The 16,117-nt window shown below is 36.4% G+C and overlaps 1 protein-coding gene across 1 annotated transcript in view; it reads right to left on the reverse strand.

Annotated features, from left to right (window-relative positions):
* ROS1 (ROS proto-oncogene 1, receptor tyrosine kinase) overlaps positions 1-16,117 on the reverse strand; it is a 71,887-nt gene extending 55,770 nt beyond the window's left edge. Inside the window, exons 1-12 of the mRNA XM_042884036.1 lie at positions 16,004-16,117; positions 14,250-14,303; positions 13,082-13,141; positions 12,454-12,480; positions 9,302-9,362; positions 8,473-8,621; positions 7,063-7,201; positions 5,266-5,467; positions 4,476-4,552; positions 2,418-2,540; positions 1,251-1,435; positions 53-150 (exon numbers count right to left, since the gene is read on the reverse strand). Of these exons, the coding sequence (XP_042739970.1) occupies positions 53-150; positions 1,251-1,435; positions 2,418-2,540; positions 4,476-4,552; positions 5,266-5,467; positions 7,063-7,201; positions 8,473-8,621; positions 9,302-9,362; positions 12,454-12,480; positions 13,082-13,141; positions 14,250-14,303; positions 16,004-16,117 (1,289 nt within the window). The remainder of the gene's footprint in view (positions 1-52; positions 151-1,250; positions 1,436-2,417; positions 2,541-4,475; positions 4,553-5,265; positions 5,468-7,062; positions 7,202-8,472; positions 8,622-9,301; positions 9,363-12,453; positions 12,481-13,081; positions 13,142-14,249; positions 14,304-16,003) is intronic.

The raw sequence follows: 16,117 nt of genomic DNA on the forward strand, positions 1-16,117 counted from the left end.
GAGGAGTTTTAGAGTACTGTTGACACCAAAGGTCTCAAAGGAGGACACTTACCCATTATAGGGATCAGCTACAATCTTCCTAGGAGATGTCACATAAAGAGGAGTGACGTCTTCAGCTGTTGTGCAGTTCTCTAACTGACAAACGTGTATCTGGGGAATGAAAAGAGAAATTGGAGATGTGTAGGGCATTTGCTAATTGAGATTCTTTCAGGTGAACCCAACAACAAAACACCACAAGCCTAGGTCCTTCTGAGCTTCTGTATTGTCACCCACCAACTCACTGCTCAGTGTAACAAGCACTAAAGCACCCATGACAGCTTACCCTGAAAGCTGTCTCTCAGTCATCTTCCCAGAGGGAAAAGACTGAATCTGGAGTACTTGAAAAACTATGCTTTGAAAATGATCTATTAGGGAAGGGAAAACAGGGAAGAAAGTGTTTTTCCAATCCTAGGAATAGGACTTCTGTAACAGGAATTTCTCTAAGCTGCAGCCACTTTAGAAAGTTCTGCTTTCAGTCTGTTTGTCTGCAGCTGCATTTGTAATGTCTCACTATTGCTCTTCCAGCTTCCCTCTCCATGAGCAGCAAGTGAAAAATTAGACAAACAAACAAACAAATAAATAAAACACCCCACTGATCATTTAGAGCAGCTTTCTAGTCCTTAGTGCTTTAGAGAAACACAAAGGTACATGTAAAGTATGGCCATTATGTAACTGATGCTTTACAAAGGGAATCAGGTGCAGGGCTGCCATCTATGCTTATACTTCAGATTGAAGCAGTTGTACCCTCAGCTGTCATCAGTAGTATGAAATACTTTCTCTCTTGAAACTTCTTTTGCTATCTGTGAAAAGTATTATAATCTCTGAGCAGTTATCACATGCCACCTTCCTGAGGAAGAGTGTGAACTGAACAAGGTAGATGGAGAAACAAGTTACAGGAGCAAAGTCATTCATTTCGAGCACAGGATGGGTATGAAGTCAGTCTTAAAAATAAAGCAGTTGAAAGGAAGGCTTTTTCTGCCCCGAGGAGAAAAATTAGACAAGGTGTTCTCTGTAGCTTGCTTGCTTTAAATATGACCTGATTCCTCTTGTTCTTTACTTTTTAAAACGTGGAATGTGTGGGTTGAAGTTTAGAATCTATTTCTGTAATTATATTTTGTGCATGATACTTATAAATCAGAATTTCTCATTTAAGATAAATTGTAGGATTTGTTTCAATGAAATAAGAAAATAACAATGCCCCGGAGCATTACCTTTTCATTCATGACAAAGAATATTCTCTGGTAAAGCCAATCTACTGAGATTGATGTAATGTTGCCCCAGCCAGTATAAAAGAGTGTTAGGTCAGATATATCAGACATATCCAAAACTCCTTTCACCCAGATGGAATTCCCCTCAGAAAAATAGACAACTTGCTGATAAACATTCACAGAAATTCCTAGAATAAAAAGACATGCATACACAAGTAATATAAGAAATATGCCTCAATTTTTTGGTTATTTTTTCTTATCTGTATTTAAAACATAAGTACTTTTCAATCTGCAGCCCAGCAGTTGGAGAAAAGTTAGCTTTTTCTCTCCTCCACTCCTAGCCTTTGTTCAGACAAGGAAACTTTCTCCTTTGGTTTCTAAGTCACATTATTGTGAGAAAATGCCCTTCAGAAAGGTAATTCAGAATACACAAAATGCAAACCGACTGCCTCCTCTATAAGGCAAAGAGATGCAGTTTGTATCTGCTCAAGAGCTCCATACACTCCAATGTAAGTTAGATGTTATCTGTCCCAGCTCGGTTCTATCAAAGAGTATTTAGTCTGGGGCAACATTCATGCTTTGGCGTCTTTGTGACTCTGTGAACTGCAGAAATTTAACTCAAATTTCCTCACTGTCTCCAAGGACCACAGGCACACCAATGTAGATAAGTGACATTAAAGTGACAAGTAATTTGAGATAAGATGGTAGTCTGGTGAATTAGGCTACTTAAATGCCTTGTTACAGAGCTCTGTATCCCAGGATTATTGATGCTCTAGGTTTAGCCAGTATCCTTTGCCAATTTATATTAATTCTTTAGTTTGAACCACTTTAGTTCCTCATATTCTTGTTGAGAAAACACAGCCATTAATCACTGGGAAACACCTGCTTTGGTTTCATCTTCCTTCAATTTGTATACCTACTGCAAAAGTCCAGCTCTGAACTAGTTGCCTAGATTCAATGGAGAGGTAACACTGGGGAAAACAATTTATCTCATCCTAAAGTGTGTCACTTTAAATAGATCGAATCACATCTTGAAAGTTCCTGTTTCTCACCATTGACTACAAAGGAAAGATAATACTCTCTCAGACTGGGATAGGTTCATTCTGCCCTTGGTGAACACAGGTATAAGTTATACTTGAGAGAGAAAGAGAGATCCTGATGATATTTTACCTGTAATGTTGTGGTGTATTATACCATTTTGCAAACAGTGGGATGCTTCAAGGAAATGTTCCATGTATCTTTTCCTTAAAGACTGGTTTCTGGATAGGAAGAGCCATTTTGCTTTTTCCTTAACTAACAAAGGAGAAATTTGGAATTGAGACAGAAAACTACAGCACGGAGTAATTGTTAACTCAGACACATTATTAACACACACGCATATGTACATGCATGTGCACATACATACATATACACACATATATATTCTTATGCTAGCAGTGACTGACTCAAACTTTGAGTGTTGAAAGGGAACGGAGTTATTCACCATTACACCAACACTTTCTGACTGCTTGTGAAGGGTGCGAGTGCATCACCTGCATTTCACAACATTGGTTTCTATAGCAGTTGTATTCTTAGTGAAAGAACTCTGGGCAGAGGAAGTGAAGGTACGAAGATATTCACAATGCCCTGAAATCCAATGGAAATGGGATAATTATATCAGCACCACCACCAGACTTATTTGAAAACTATATACTATCACCTCACATACCTGGGAAAGAGCAAAGCAAATATGTTTATTTCATGCAATTTGTTAGGCTCACCAGTGAAAATAATAATTTTCACAAGTAAAGAATGATAATGGAACAAAATTGTCTTATTCAAAGTAGATTACACACATAAATATATGATACGTATACATATCACATATATTATTTTGTGTATATATATATACATATATATAAATGTAAAGAAAGAGAGTTTTGGTCACTTAAACTGACTTCTTGCTTATACAGGCCAAAGTATCTTACTTTGGAGATAAAAATCTCTGCAACAAACTTGTACCTTCTGTCTGGGCTATGTATAGCTCTGGAAAAGACAGATAACCTTGCTTCTAAATCTCAGGTCCCTGAAAGTTAAACACATCCCCTGCTAAACTGATTTATAAGGTAGTTGCATTCATTTTAAGAAGTAATGCATAATTTCAAACCTGGATTTGGTTAATTTCAGTTTCCCAACAAAGCTTTCCTTATCTTTTTACTTCCAGTTTCGAAAAAAATTTCTGCTATCAGATACCACTTCCTCATATGGTTAACGTGACACTGTGATCAAATACTGTCTTAATCCATTCCTGGATAACCCAAACAGATGGAGCTGTATGCATGTCTCACATGATGCAGGTGCTATGAATCATTTTGGTGATCGTCTCACTAGCAGAGTAGAATAGTTCAGTTGAAAGGAACCTACAAAGACCATCAGCTTCAACTGCCTGATCCTTTCAGGGCTAACTTGAAGCTGAAGTCTGTTATCAAAGGCACTGTCCAAATGCATTCTGAACAATAACAGATGCGATGCTTGCTAGAGTTTGGTTAAGAATTTCCAAGTATTTGACAACTGGATTTCTTCAGAAAGTGTAGAGTCTTACGTTGTTGTTGGGTTTTGGGAGGTTTTTTTGTTTGTTTTTTTCTGAAGATGCATTTTCATAGCACTGAATTTGTTTTTACTTGTGGTTTGTCTGAACACAAACTTTCCTCTGACAGCCACTTTTTTTTTCTTAGATTGATACCTACAGAGTATCATTACTTTTATTACTAATAAGTGAATATAGCAAAAATAAATACTGCAATACAGCAGTAACAAAAATATGTGCTTTGACATTTTTTTGCATGAGGTAACTGTGAACATTTTGATAAGAGTATAATATGATATATTAAATGTTATTAAAATAAATGTTTTTTGCCGAGCGCTGAGATTTAACATGGAAAATGAAAATATATCTTCTCTGCCACTGCCTCAGCCCACTTAAGTATTTTTCATCTGTAATATGATTCAAGTTGAATTTGTATGGCCCTACCATCATCTCAGGTTATTACTGGGCTGTGTATACAGTAGTGCCTACAGCCAAAGAACAGGGCTGTCTCTGATGTACTGTTGCTTCCTCTGTGTACAACTCCTTGTCATGCATTATTTACAGTCTAAGTATCCTTCTTTTCTACTGGGGACACAACAACCCAGGAAATGTGATTTTATCCCCAGGAACAGATGGTGATGAGAACTCTGCTACACCTGTACCTTTGGATTCCGGTGTTGTGATGTTGGCTTCTGCAGGGGGTCCAGCTCCAGCGTCATTAACAGCTACAATACTGAACCTTTGGTGAATCAAAGAGACAGGTTTTGGTTTGGGGTTTTCTTACGAGAGATTGCTTGAGAAACGTTTTCTCAAGCAGAGTAGCTGTAACAGAAGTGTTTTCCTTTTGGAAAAGATCCACTTACATAAAATACTCTTGGAAATCTATAAAAAAAATATAACCAATCAGAATCTGATTTCCCCAGATTTGAAAGGCGGAGCAGCAATAGGATTTTCTAAGTATAAATTTCAAATGGGGTATTAGGCCCAGAAGGGTAACTCAATTTCATTTCTAAGGAAGGCCTGTATTTACCAGCAAGAAGAACACAGGCTCTCGTAATTAATAAAAATGGAGGAAACTTTCCAGATGCTTAAAGAAATAGAGAGAGCTGTTCTACCATTTCCTGAATACACTGAATACATGCTATGCAGACGAAAACAAACAAACAAACAAAACAAAAAAAAGCAACAAAATAAACAACTAAGAAAATGCAGCCTATTGCCCTATATCAAACTGCTTTTCCTTCCTCCTCACCTGTCCTCCATATAACTATAAGAAAGATAAATAGCCTATCCATCTGGAATGAGTCCACTGTCTGAAGGAAAATACCTGTGGCTTTTGGTAAGAGAGTAAGTAAAGAGCACTACTGTCCAGATATGGATTTAGACACACCCCGTTACACCTGAGAAAGATGTAGCGCTCTTGGCTATGCTGATTATCTTTTCTATTTGTACCTGTAAGTGCTGTTTGGGAAGGTAGAGTAGAACTGAAAACTGTGCCCTCTTGAGGCTCTCAACAGTTCGTGATTCTCACTGGTCAGGGCCAAGTTGTAACCAACAATCAGTCCATTGGGAAAAAGTGGTGGAGACCAACTAACTTCAACAGTGTTTGGACTTGAACTTTGAATATTTTTAATGATGGGAGCTGTAGTAGGAACTGTAAAAGACAGAAATAATTCATTCTGGGATGGCATTTAAGACATCGTATTTTTTTTTCATTTTTCACAGTTTTTTAGATTTTATATCTGTTAATACTATCTTTAGTCATATTTATTAGTATAAATTAATTAACACATAACACATATACTGGTGAGAAATCAGATATTAGGACCAGGACTAAAGGATCATGAATAAAAGCTGGCCTCACTCCACACTGCTGAAGACAAGTAATTTCTTATTTATGTGTATAACCTTTCATCTCTTCTTTTCCATATATCAATCTGCTCCATGTGACAGTGGACAGAAAAGCAACAGTGTGCCCTGTGAGATGTTGTCCTCTAAATTGTGCCTCTTCAGTGTTGTATCCATATCACATTTTCACTGAAGGTCATTTGATATCTATACAGTTCTCTTGTCGTAGAAAGACAAAAAGGAAGCAGACCAAGCCTTACAAGGTGACTTTTACCATCTTGCACAGCTGTGATCTCCATCACAGCATACTTCGGAATCTGCTGAAAGCTAAATCTCAGTTTTCATAGACCTTTCCCTGTCCTCTCTTCTCTGTTTAGATGGATTTTTCACAATCCATAAAATAGAAATCTTGAAGTTATACTTCCTTCTACTTTATATACTGACAGTTTGTTGGTTTTATTTTTCTAAACAAGAGATGCAAGGTGAAAGTGAAGTTAAAAAACGTATGTCACACAGGGACATGAACAGGTACTTCAGAGTATTGTTTTAGCATTAAGCTCAGTGAAGCTGGAAAACAAAGTAATTTGATATCATGAAAACATTTTTTTAAGTGAGATTATATGCACTATACCATGGGATGCAAACTAAAAGTCTATGGCACCTTCCCTGATGCTATATTCAAGGGTATATATAGCTTTCAGTATGAAAATCATATATCACAAAAGGAAAGGATTTATACAAGGTATTTATACAAGGTTCCTGATAGATAACGATTTTTTAGTTCCATGAAACACTGATAGTGTACCATGACATCACGTATTGTCTACAAGTCAATAACGTACCAGGAAGTTATATTCAAATATTACAATATTATCTGCCTTCTCATATGAGTGACGTCTTAACTAAGGAACAATTAAAATGTAATTTTTATTTCAAAATAGTGGAGTGCAGGGAGATATATTCCATACATAGTGTCTGTAGATATACAGACTTTTTACAAACAAGAATATAAACTGTAATGTTGTAATAAACATTTCAGCAAAAGTTTCTTTTTTTGAAAAAATAATGTCTGGGAAAATGCATATATTTCATTCAGAAAGTTCTCATGCATAAAATTATCCAGTGTGTCCTTACAATTGTGACTCTTTATCTTTCTGTGCACATTTTTAATACTGAAAGCAGGAAACAGCCCTGAATCTTGTAGATCAAACAAAAAGATTCTGTAGCATTTTTGTCCAGTCTTCTGCAGTTACCTAGCATAAAACATGCATACAATACTTGAGGTTAAACAACTTTTTTTTTCTTTTTTTTCTTCTTTTTTTTCCTGTGAAAGAAGCAAGAAACAAGGAAACCTAAGTGTTTATAATGCAGTCCTGAAAGACTGACAGTACAATACATTACCTCCAGAAGCATGGGTTCGGTAACTGGGACTTGATGGAGAATGGAGCTGCAGCTGAGAGGTTATGATCCAAACTACTCGAAACTCATACTCTGTGAAGGCTTGAAGGTCCTTGACTGTATATGAAGTTTCAGATACTACCTACATCAATGCATAAACACACAGTTTTCATTCTTCCTCCATCTTAAGTTATTACATAGGTTGCTATGTGCTCAAAACATATTTCAGGATATTCATTGGACTGCAGTATCCAAAAGTTTAAATGAGAACAAACTCCAGAAGCTATCTGTGGCATAAAATTTGGTCTTTCTTCCTTTCAAAATTGTTTACCTCCTTTTTTATTCAGAACATACAACCGAATCTAAACAATGAACGAATGTGGGAAAGGATGGATGCAATAGTAAAATTAAGAATAAAGTTTAAAAACTAAAATAGTAAGACATTATAGGCACTAAATTCTAAAATTTTGATATAATATGCACTATAGATTTAAGTTCCACTGTCTCCTAGATACCCTAAAATATTTATGGTCTGACGTTATTGCTCCCTGTTATTCAACCTATTATTAATTCTAAAGGGCTTCCTGCTTAACAGATGGTCATCATGCCTTCCCGTACTAACTTGTCGTGCTCTGTAAATTGTTTCAAGAGAGATGATGGCAAGATAACAAGTGTGCAGTTGACGCAAAATAACGTAATACAAAAATTGCCACATTGAATCAGAAAGCTCTCAATTATATTTCTCCAGAATAATCTCAGTCTTGATATTTTTAAAGCTGCATCAGATTTATTTATTGGCTATATCAGTATTTAGCAGAACTACTTATTTTTTCTACAGTTTTTTTTTTTCTATAGTTATTATTCCAAACATTTTTTTTGAATTCTAGTGGTTTTAACATTCAGTAATTTAACGTCCACATGTGCAGATGAACATCTTAATCATACATGCAGTGATGAAATACCTTCATGTGCTTGTTTTGAACTTGCTGCCTGCAATTTTCCATCAAGATTCCTCTGTTGGAGGAAAAGGAATCATTGTTCATTTCTCAGCTTCTCACACTACTCATGATTCGGAAAACTTTTTTTATGTGCCTAATGTATTATCAAATGTTTATTCTAAAATAAAGCACATAACAAATTATATACATAACCTGTGCCCTACAAACACGCTAAGCATCCTTACATGCTTTACTGGTCTTAGAAAATTGCTAGAAAACAATAAAGCAATCATCTAATTCACCTGTAAATTACAGCCACATCTGTTCCAAAATCTGGCTATTACTTTCTTTCCTCACATGTTTTTTAGCTTGATTACAGTCTATTAATAAATGACCTTTTTTTATCCCAGAGAAGTAGGTCTGGATTATAAATCCAAAGAAACCTTGCAAAGTAAAAGGAATTGTCCTTCTTTACCTCTGTGTATCTCCAGTCTCCAGGGAGCTGATGGAACTTCCACTGGATAATGTATTTAACCTCAGAGATATTAGCTGGCTTCCAACCCAGTGTGATATGGTGGCTTCCAATGGTAGATGCAAATGGTGCTCCAGGCTTGTTCAAATAGTCTGGGGGGAAAATACAACTTAAAAGTGAGAAAAATCCCTTCATGGCAATCTCTGGGCATATTATTTCAAACACCTGACAGCAGCGAAGCACAGAAAATAATTTGTTTTAAATATTGATGAATAAATCACAAGACATTCTAAACATAGTTTGATAAGTAAGCCTGAACTGGGCCAAGCTGACTGAAAGCCAAGGTAGATACAATTCTGCACTTAGGTATATGCATTTGTAGTTACAGGTACCTGGTAAATATCTGCTGATCAGAAACCTAGAGAAGATATGGGAGACTTTGGTAGAGAGCATTTTCAGGAGGTCTGTTTCAACAGTGCTTACCCTAACTAGAGTATTAGCCTAACTGTAGCCATGTAAATCACAGGAGCATTTGGCAATGATTTCAACATAGAAGTCAAATTAAGGATGAGCACTCTACAAAGAATCATCTTACATAGCTGAGATTGGATTCAAAAAGTCTCAGGTACATGAAAGGAAGGGGAAAAAAGGTGTTATTTCATTTTTATAAGAAAAATAGAAGAAAATGGTTGCTTTCTGATGAAACAAAAACATGGGATATCTCTATTTATTTTTTTTTTCCCAAAGAAATTCAGACTGTGAAACAAAGCAGTAATCGGAAAACTGCATTTATCAGAATGTGAATCAGACACAGGACTACACTCAGTCTTACTCTGTGCTTCAACACCATATGCATCCTCTGCACGACTACAGCCAAACTTGCAGGAAACTGTCTGTGTGGGAATACAGAACTTACTGGTTAGTTTTGTGGAAATGCATACATCTCAAATACATAGAAATCCTGTGGGCATTTTGAACACATAAAAATCTTGTGGAAATAATTACGTGGTTTAAAAAAAAAAATAAAGTATCAGAACCACAATCTCATTCCAAAGAGTTTTCTGAGAGCCATTCCGTCAATTTCACTGAGCACTGAATTGGGGCTTTCATCCTTACACACTGTCTCTTTGTGGAAAGCACAAATATGGAGCTGTTTTAAAGCTGGAAACAGAATGCAGTGAAGTTAGGAAATAAGGTTTTTTAACTTGTTAGTAATATATTTTACATTTTGTATTTCACTCTTTCCTGCTTCTTTTATATTTCATCAGTGAAGCACTTTCATACAAGGAATTTTCAAAATGGTTAAAATCAATAATTTGTCAGAGCAGCCCTGGTTAATTCACACTTCCTTGATAGTATTTATGTCCTGGTTTTGGCTGGAATCAAGTTAGTTTTCTTCTTCGTATCTGCTATGGTGCTGTGTTTTGGATTTGGTATGGAAATAATGTTAACACATGATGTTTTAGCTGTTTCTGAGCACTGTTTACACTAAGCTTCTGGTAGTGCCCTGCCAGTGGGGAGCTGGGGGTGCACAATATGCTGGGAGGGAACAGAACCAGGACATCACATGGCATCATGCAGAACTACAAAACTGGGAGAACTGGCTGTGGAGGCAGTCCAGTTCACAGGGTTCTTTTATCATCGTTATTAATACTATTTTGTAGTATATAAAACCTCCTTGTTTTGTCCTATTAAACTATCTGTACCTCAGGTTTTATCCTTTTTCCAGTTCTCTCCCACACCCCATTGAGGATGTGAGTGAGCATACAGCTGCATGGTGCTGAGCTGTATGACGAATTTAACCACAACCAGTTACTACTCCTCCTGCAGTCATGTCCACAAACTATAACCATGTCATTACTCTGGAACAGTGAGTTCATCACACTCAGATCTTAAAAATAAAACTCCTAAGAGGTTTTAATTTAGGTAAGGAATCCAGTTGTGGCATTATCAAGCTTTATAAGTAGAGAGCTTAAGAAGAGATAGAAACATTTTCCAGATGCATCTCAACAGATTAAAAATGATTTATAAGGCAGAGCCTCTGGAAAATTCAGGACTTTTGAGAAGTGATGAGTTCCATTTTTCTAGACTGGGATTGTATTTGGATTCATTTGATCCTGTGACTTTATATAGCCTGTAAATCTTGAAGTTTGTTTCATATAGCAGCCATTTTTCAAGTGATAATTGACCTTTAGATTATTCAGAGGCAATTTCTATGATTCCAGTATATCCACTTCTGGCACCTTACAGGCCTTACAGGCACTGATAAGGCATGTTATTATAGACAACTCACAATTGCAGCTGAAATGGATATAAAAGCTTGTTCAGTAGTGTATCCCTACATACTATCTCACATCTAGGCAGTACGTGCCATATGCAAGCATTTAAAAAGTATTCCCAAAGTTTTCATGTTCAGAAAACAAAAAATATTTCCAAGTGAATTATCTTGATTAATAGCAGGCAAATTTATGGATCATAGCAGACTTTAGTTATCAGCTGTAAGTTGCAACTTTACAACCAAGTAAAGTTTTTACCGGGGATCGTGCCGTCAGTTTTACAAGTTGATTCATAGTGCTTTCAACTTCACCTATCACAGAAATTTTCAACCATTTGTATTTTGTACTGTCTTCCTTTCTTCTTCTGATCTTTGTCAGCACCATAAATCCAATTTTTGCTTGATGTAAGAGGATTACTGAAGCTCCAGCTCTTAGAAATTTGGAGGGAAATTTGCCATCTGCTCTGTCTGAAAACAAGAATTTATTCTCTACCTATGGCAACTGCCCTTTCTTTGCATATTACCACTGAATTCAGTGCCATTGCTCTGTTCCTAGGTGAGAGCTAATATTCAACAGGAGTAATACTGCAATTAGTAATGCCAATTGGACTTCAGTCTTGGGTGTGATCACTTAACAGAGCTGAGTCTATGCCAAAGGAGAAATCCCACTTTTATCCCTCCTCCTTTCTTACAGACTGCAGTGGTCTGATCCCCTGTGCGCAGTACATGGTGCTCGCCTCACTACATGAGGAGTCAAATCAGCCAGATGATCCAGCAGAAAGATAATCCTGAAAAGCCTTTGCAGTTTGTGAATTTAACTGGCATATTGTGTGGCCAGACAAGCAAAAGCATACAAATAAACAAATCAAAAACACCCCATGTTGATGCGGACTTTCTACAGAAGTAATTTAGTTACTCATTGAACAGTTCTTACTCTCCAAAACCACCTTATTTGTAAACCACTTGATGTATTTTTTTGCAGTTCCACAGATTAAAAAAGCACATTACTACCCTCCAAAAAATCTGTCCTTCCAATTACATTTCCAGCCCTTCAGCAGGTTTATTCTCCAGCTCCTTTGCTGCGTGCTTGCCTCCAGCTGGATACAGCAACTCATAGAATCATAGAATCTGAATCATGGAATCATAGAATCTGGCCTCAACAGTCCCAACTGCACTCCTGCCATCATCAGTGTCACATTCCACACTCTAAAGGACACATTCTTGAATTACACTTTATCTAATTCATGTCCTCTATCCAGTCAGGAAAGTATTTTGCCCTTTCTTTTTTGTTTAGCCTCTCCTTCTCTCCAAGCTGGTGTAATTCAGACTTTAGTGAGCATTATTACAGGTTCACCTTTGATAGTATCAATGAAAAACTGAATAGAACTTCTGGGAGAGCCTAGAAAATAGCTTAAGTAGGTCTGCATTGTGTCTCATACTGGTGGGATCAGACGGCTTTCTTTAAAGCAATATTCCTCGTTACATAGCAGCCTTCAATGCAAAACCGTTCTTAGCAAATAAGCTGGAAATAAGGATTGTATATTCAAACACATAACTCATTGTTCAGCTTTAGAGAACATAGAACAATTAGAACTGGATTGATAGATATGTTTGTGTATTTACACTGTATTTTTTAGAAATGTATGAACATTGGAGAAGCTGAAATTATGATTATTTTGTTTGTGTCAATTTGATAACATTTAACTTACCTCACATTCTCTGGTGTATGTCTTGTTCTGACAAGAAACAAATAAGTGAAACAAGAAGCATAATAGTAAGTGAAACATAGCCTTAGCATAAATATAACCACAGAGTACTTTTAACAGCTACCAATTAATCAGAAATTTCTTGCAGTGAAAGTACACCACAAAGTCTTTGTATTGATGAACAGTGAAAAAACAGGAAAAGACACATACTCACACAAAAACCACAGAGAAGACATGTTCTACTTTTACGTCTACATTTAACAATGAGATAGGAGCAAAGTAAAATCCTTAAAAGCGCTAATTCTTCCTCAGTGCTTCAAAACCTGGGCAAGTGGTTGAGCTTGATGAATTATAAAGTGTTCCAAATTTTTGAACAAACACAATTTAAACTTTTGATGTTACAGGTAATTCCTATGCCAAGAATTATTACTGATCCTATTGGGTCGCTTTCAACTTGCAATATTCTGTGATTTGTTTCTGAACAGAGAAATTGTAAATGCGCTGAAAAAATTATAGACTTTACATCTATTTTTTAGAAATGCTGCTCTGATTAGGTTTTCTACATCTGCCATTATCTGTATTTAATAAGCAGAGACAAATGTTATAGAACCAACACTAAGGCAGTACTCACACATTTCAGAGGGCAATTGACTTGTGCTGTTGCATTCCAAAACTGACATCCTTGTGTGCACTGCAAAGATAGATGGTGGCTTAAAAAGGACTTTGTAATCACACTTTTGAAGAGAAGGAAAACTCCAGTGCTAAAGAGTAAAATGGCTCAGAGCAACTTGTTCATGGGGAAGAAGTAACAGATAAGCATTATGCAACACAGCCAAGCACAGTGGACTGACAATCAGAAAAAGCCTCCTGCTCTGCAACAGGAAAGACATAGTCTTTAAAATGGTATGTTTTCAAAGATGCATTAAATAACATGTGATTTTAACTTGATGTTTTACTTGTCTTGTTTATTGTCTCCCATCCACCTCTTGATAGTTAGTTAATTTTTCTTTTTAAAGGGAAGATGGAAGGGAATGATTTTAGAAGCAGGAACCTCTGGCATCATGTACTACAAAGCCTGATGAAAAAAAAAAAAATAGCAAGACCCGATAACAAAGAGCAAATAGTCAAGTCAACTGTGCTATATATTGTCATGACAACACAGCCTTTTATGGTCCCAGTATCATAAAAGATCCAGCCTTGCTAGATACCAGCTGCTGAGAGGCTGCTTCTCACTAATCTCTGCAGAAAATATTGATGATGAATTTTCCATAGCTCGTCTAAGCATATATATGTAACTACCAACTTGACTTGCATCAGTAGGAGAATATTGTCTTACAAAAATGCTGCTGCAGAAAGTTCATGTTAAGCTAAAGAGTCTCCTGAAATCAGTACAAACCTTTGAAATCATACAGAACTCTAAATTTTAAACAATTGATTTAGGTTTTCTCCCATTAAACCCTTGAGAAAGCAAAATGAGCAAAACTGGACTGTACAAAGCTAGCTGATTAAAAGTTTTTAATGATTTACATTTAGGGGATAACACTGGTTTTGCCCCCTATTCTAAAGAATTACTGTTTATGAATCGGTGTGATAATGAATTTTGTAGACAAAATCTAGATATACAGAGTCAGGCTCTATAGATAGAGTTTTCTTTAAGCAAAAAGACTGATAGTTGCCTCTTTAATCTAAGTACACATCTTACATACATCTGGTCTTTGACAATATGGCCATTGTACTCATGTTATTCAAATAGCAGTAATGCAAACTGTCAGTAATTAATAAAGCAAACCATTACTCACTGCCACATTGATGTCACTAACATTGCAAAGGTTAGCAATTCCAAGTTCTCCTTCCTACAACAGGAAAAAATACATTTTTACAGAGTCAACATGTTCTCCCCCAATTATTTTATTAAATTAAAACATCGGTTTCTTGTAAAACAAAATTTATTTGACTCGTGTTTAATCATATGAATAAATTGATTGCTGACACACAGGTAGCTTCCCACATGAGACCAATTTCAGAGCACCATGAGACAGAAGATTTGGCAAAATCAAATAACGTTAATTTAATTATCACAGGTAGGAATTTGGCCCTCACCCCCTCATTCTGGTGCACTAAGTCAATAACAAATGCTTCATAAGTAAATATGGAATAAATGACAAAGCCAAGTGTCTTTGACCTCTGGAGGGCAGAAAGACCTTCCTTGAAGCTAATTGCCTTTTATCTGGCCCCCTTTTGATGGACATTATGCAGCCAAATGGTGACCAGCCTTTCTCTTTAACCAGAAGTGCTTCCCAGCCTATTTTTCCACATCACACCAAGTGTGTAAAACCAGTCACCTCTTGTGCAGCACAAATGATTTGAGGGTGTATCTAAGAGCCTTTGAAAAGCTGAATGCTAGTTCTCAAGTTTGATCCTGCGAGCAAGTAAGATCATTCTTAACACAACAACCCTCAGGAAGAGATTTTCTGCATGCTGGGACACAGATAATGTGACAGTAAGTAGAACCCCAGACCCACGCAAAGCTGTCACGAAGTAAATGGGAACACAACAAGTAGACTAAAGAAGTAAAATAAGATTTACAGCTCTCAGATTCATCTGAATCCCTGACACATACATTCATCGCACATGAATGTGATTTTTCTGTCTTTCAAAGCTGATAGGAAGAGCAACTCATTTCTTATTCTGAATTAATTTAAGCTTAAATCAAAGGATCCCCATTAAAGTTGCCACTGCATGCTAGGCTTCCATCGGGGAAAACAATTAACTCTTTCACTGGTGCTGGATTTAAGAAATAGTTCTAAAGGAACCGTCAGGAAAATGTACGAAACAAAATGGAGCAGGTGATAACATTCTGCAGTAAGTTTACACAGCCAATTAGCCCAGAGGCACAAAATGTACTTTTTTACAGAGCAAAGGTACATGGTCTTCTAAACACATCAACGTTTCAAGCAAATAGAAACAAGTAGGTAACTCCTGAGAGCCTGAGGTAGAATTGTTGTTTGGATTTGTGAGCTTCTGCTTATCTTTGTTGTGCATCAGTAGAAGGAAAAATACTAAATTCCCCTTGATTTAAAGGAATACTAAGAAAGGATCTAGCCACTTGCTTTACTTCTTAAAGATAGACTATTATTTAAGAGATTCAAAAATAAAACTGAAACAAATTCAGGATAATTGTGGAAGCAACAGGGTTTTTACAGTTTCCCTAGGACTACATAAGAAAAATCACAGACTAGATGGATTAACCAGTAAGTAAAGAGAATAAACTGAGTGGAAAAAGTCTCTCTCCTCCACACTCCAGGGTCTCTGGAATTTTTAGTAATCTAGGGATCTGCTGAAACAGAAGCATATGAAAACTCATGCAATCCAGTTAATGGGATATTTTCTTTACCAGGTTTTATAAATTCAATTGTAAAGTAGTAGTTCTCACACTCTGCTTTTACTCAAATATGGAATTAAAAAATTAAAACTTGATCTGTAACTGAAAATTCTTACAGTGCTAACAATCAGATGGGTTTCAAGAGATTAAGTGCAGTTTTTCAGAACTTACCAGGTTACTTGTACATAGGTCTTGACAATTTTTTGAGAAAGAACAAGATGCAGCAGAAATCCAAACGAAGTAAAAAGTACCAAGTCTGTTCAGCAGCAGGCAAACGTTCCTCAT

Source organism: Lagopus leucura, unplaced genomic scaffold (genome assembly GCF_019238085.1).
Source record: "Lagopus leucura isolate 7727_CA_CO unplaced genomic scaffold, USGS_WTPT01 Super-Scaffold_73, whole genome shotgun sequence".
Taxonomy (NCBI): Eukaryota; Metazoa; Chordata; class Aves; order Galliformes; family Phasianidae; genus Lagopus; species Lagopus leucura.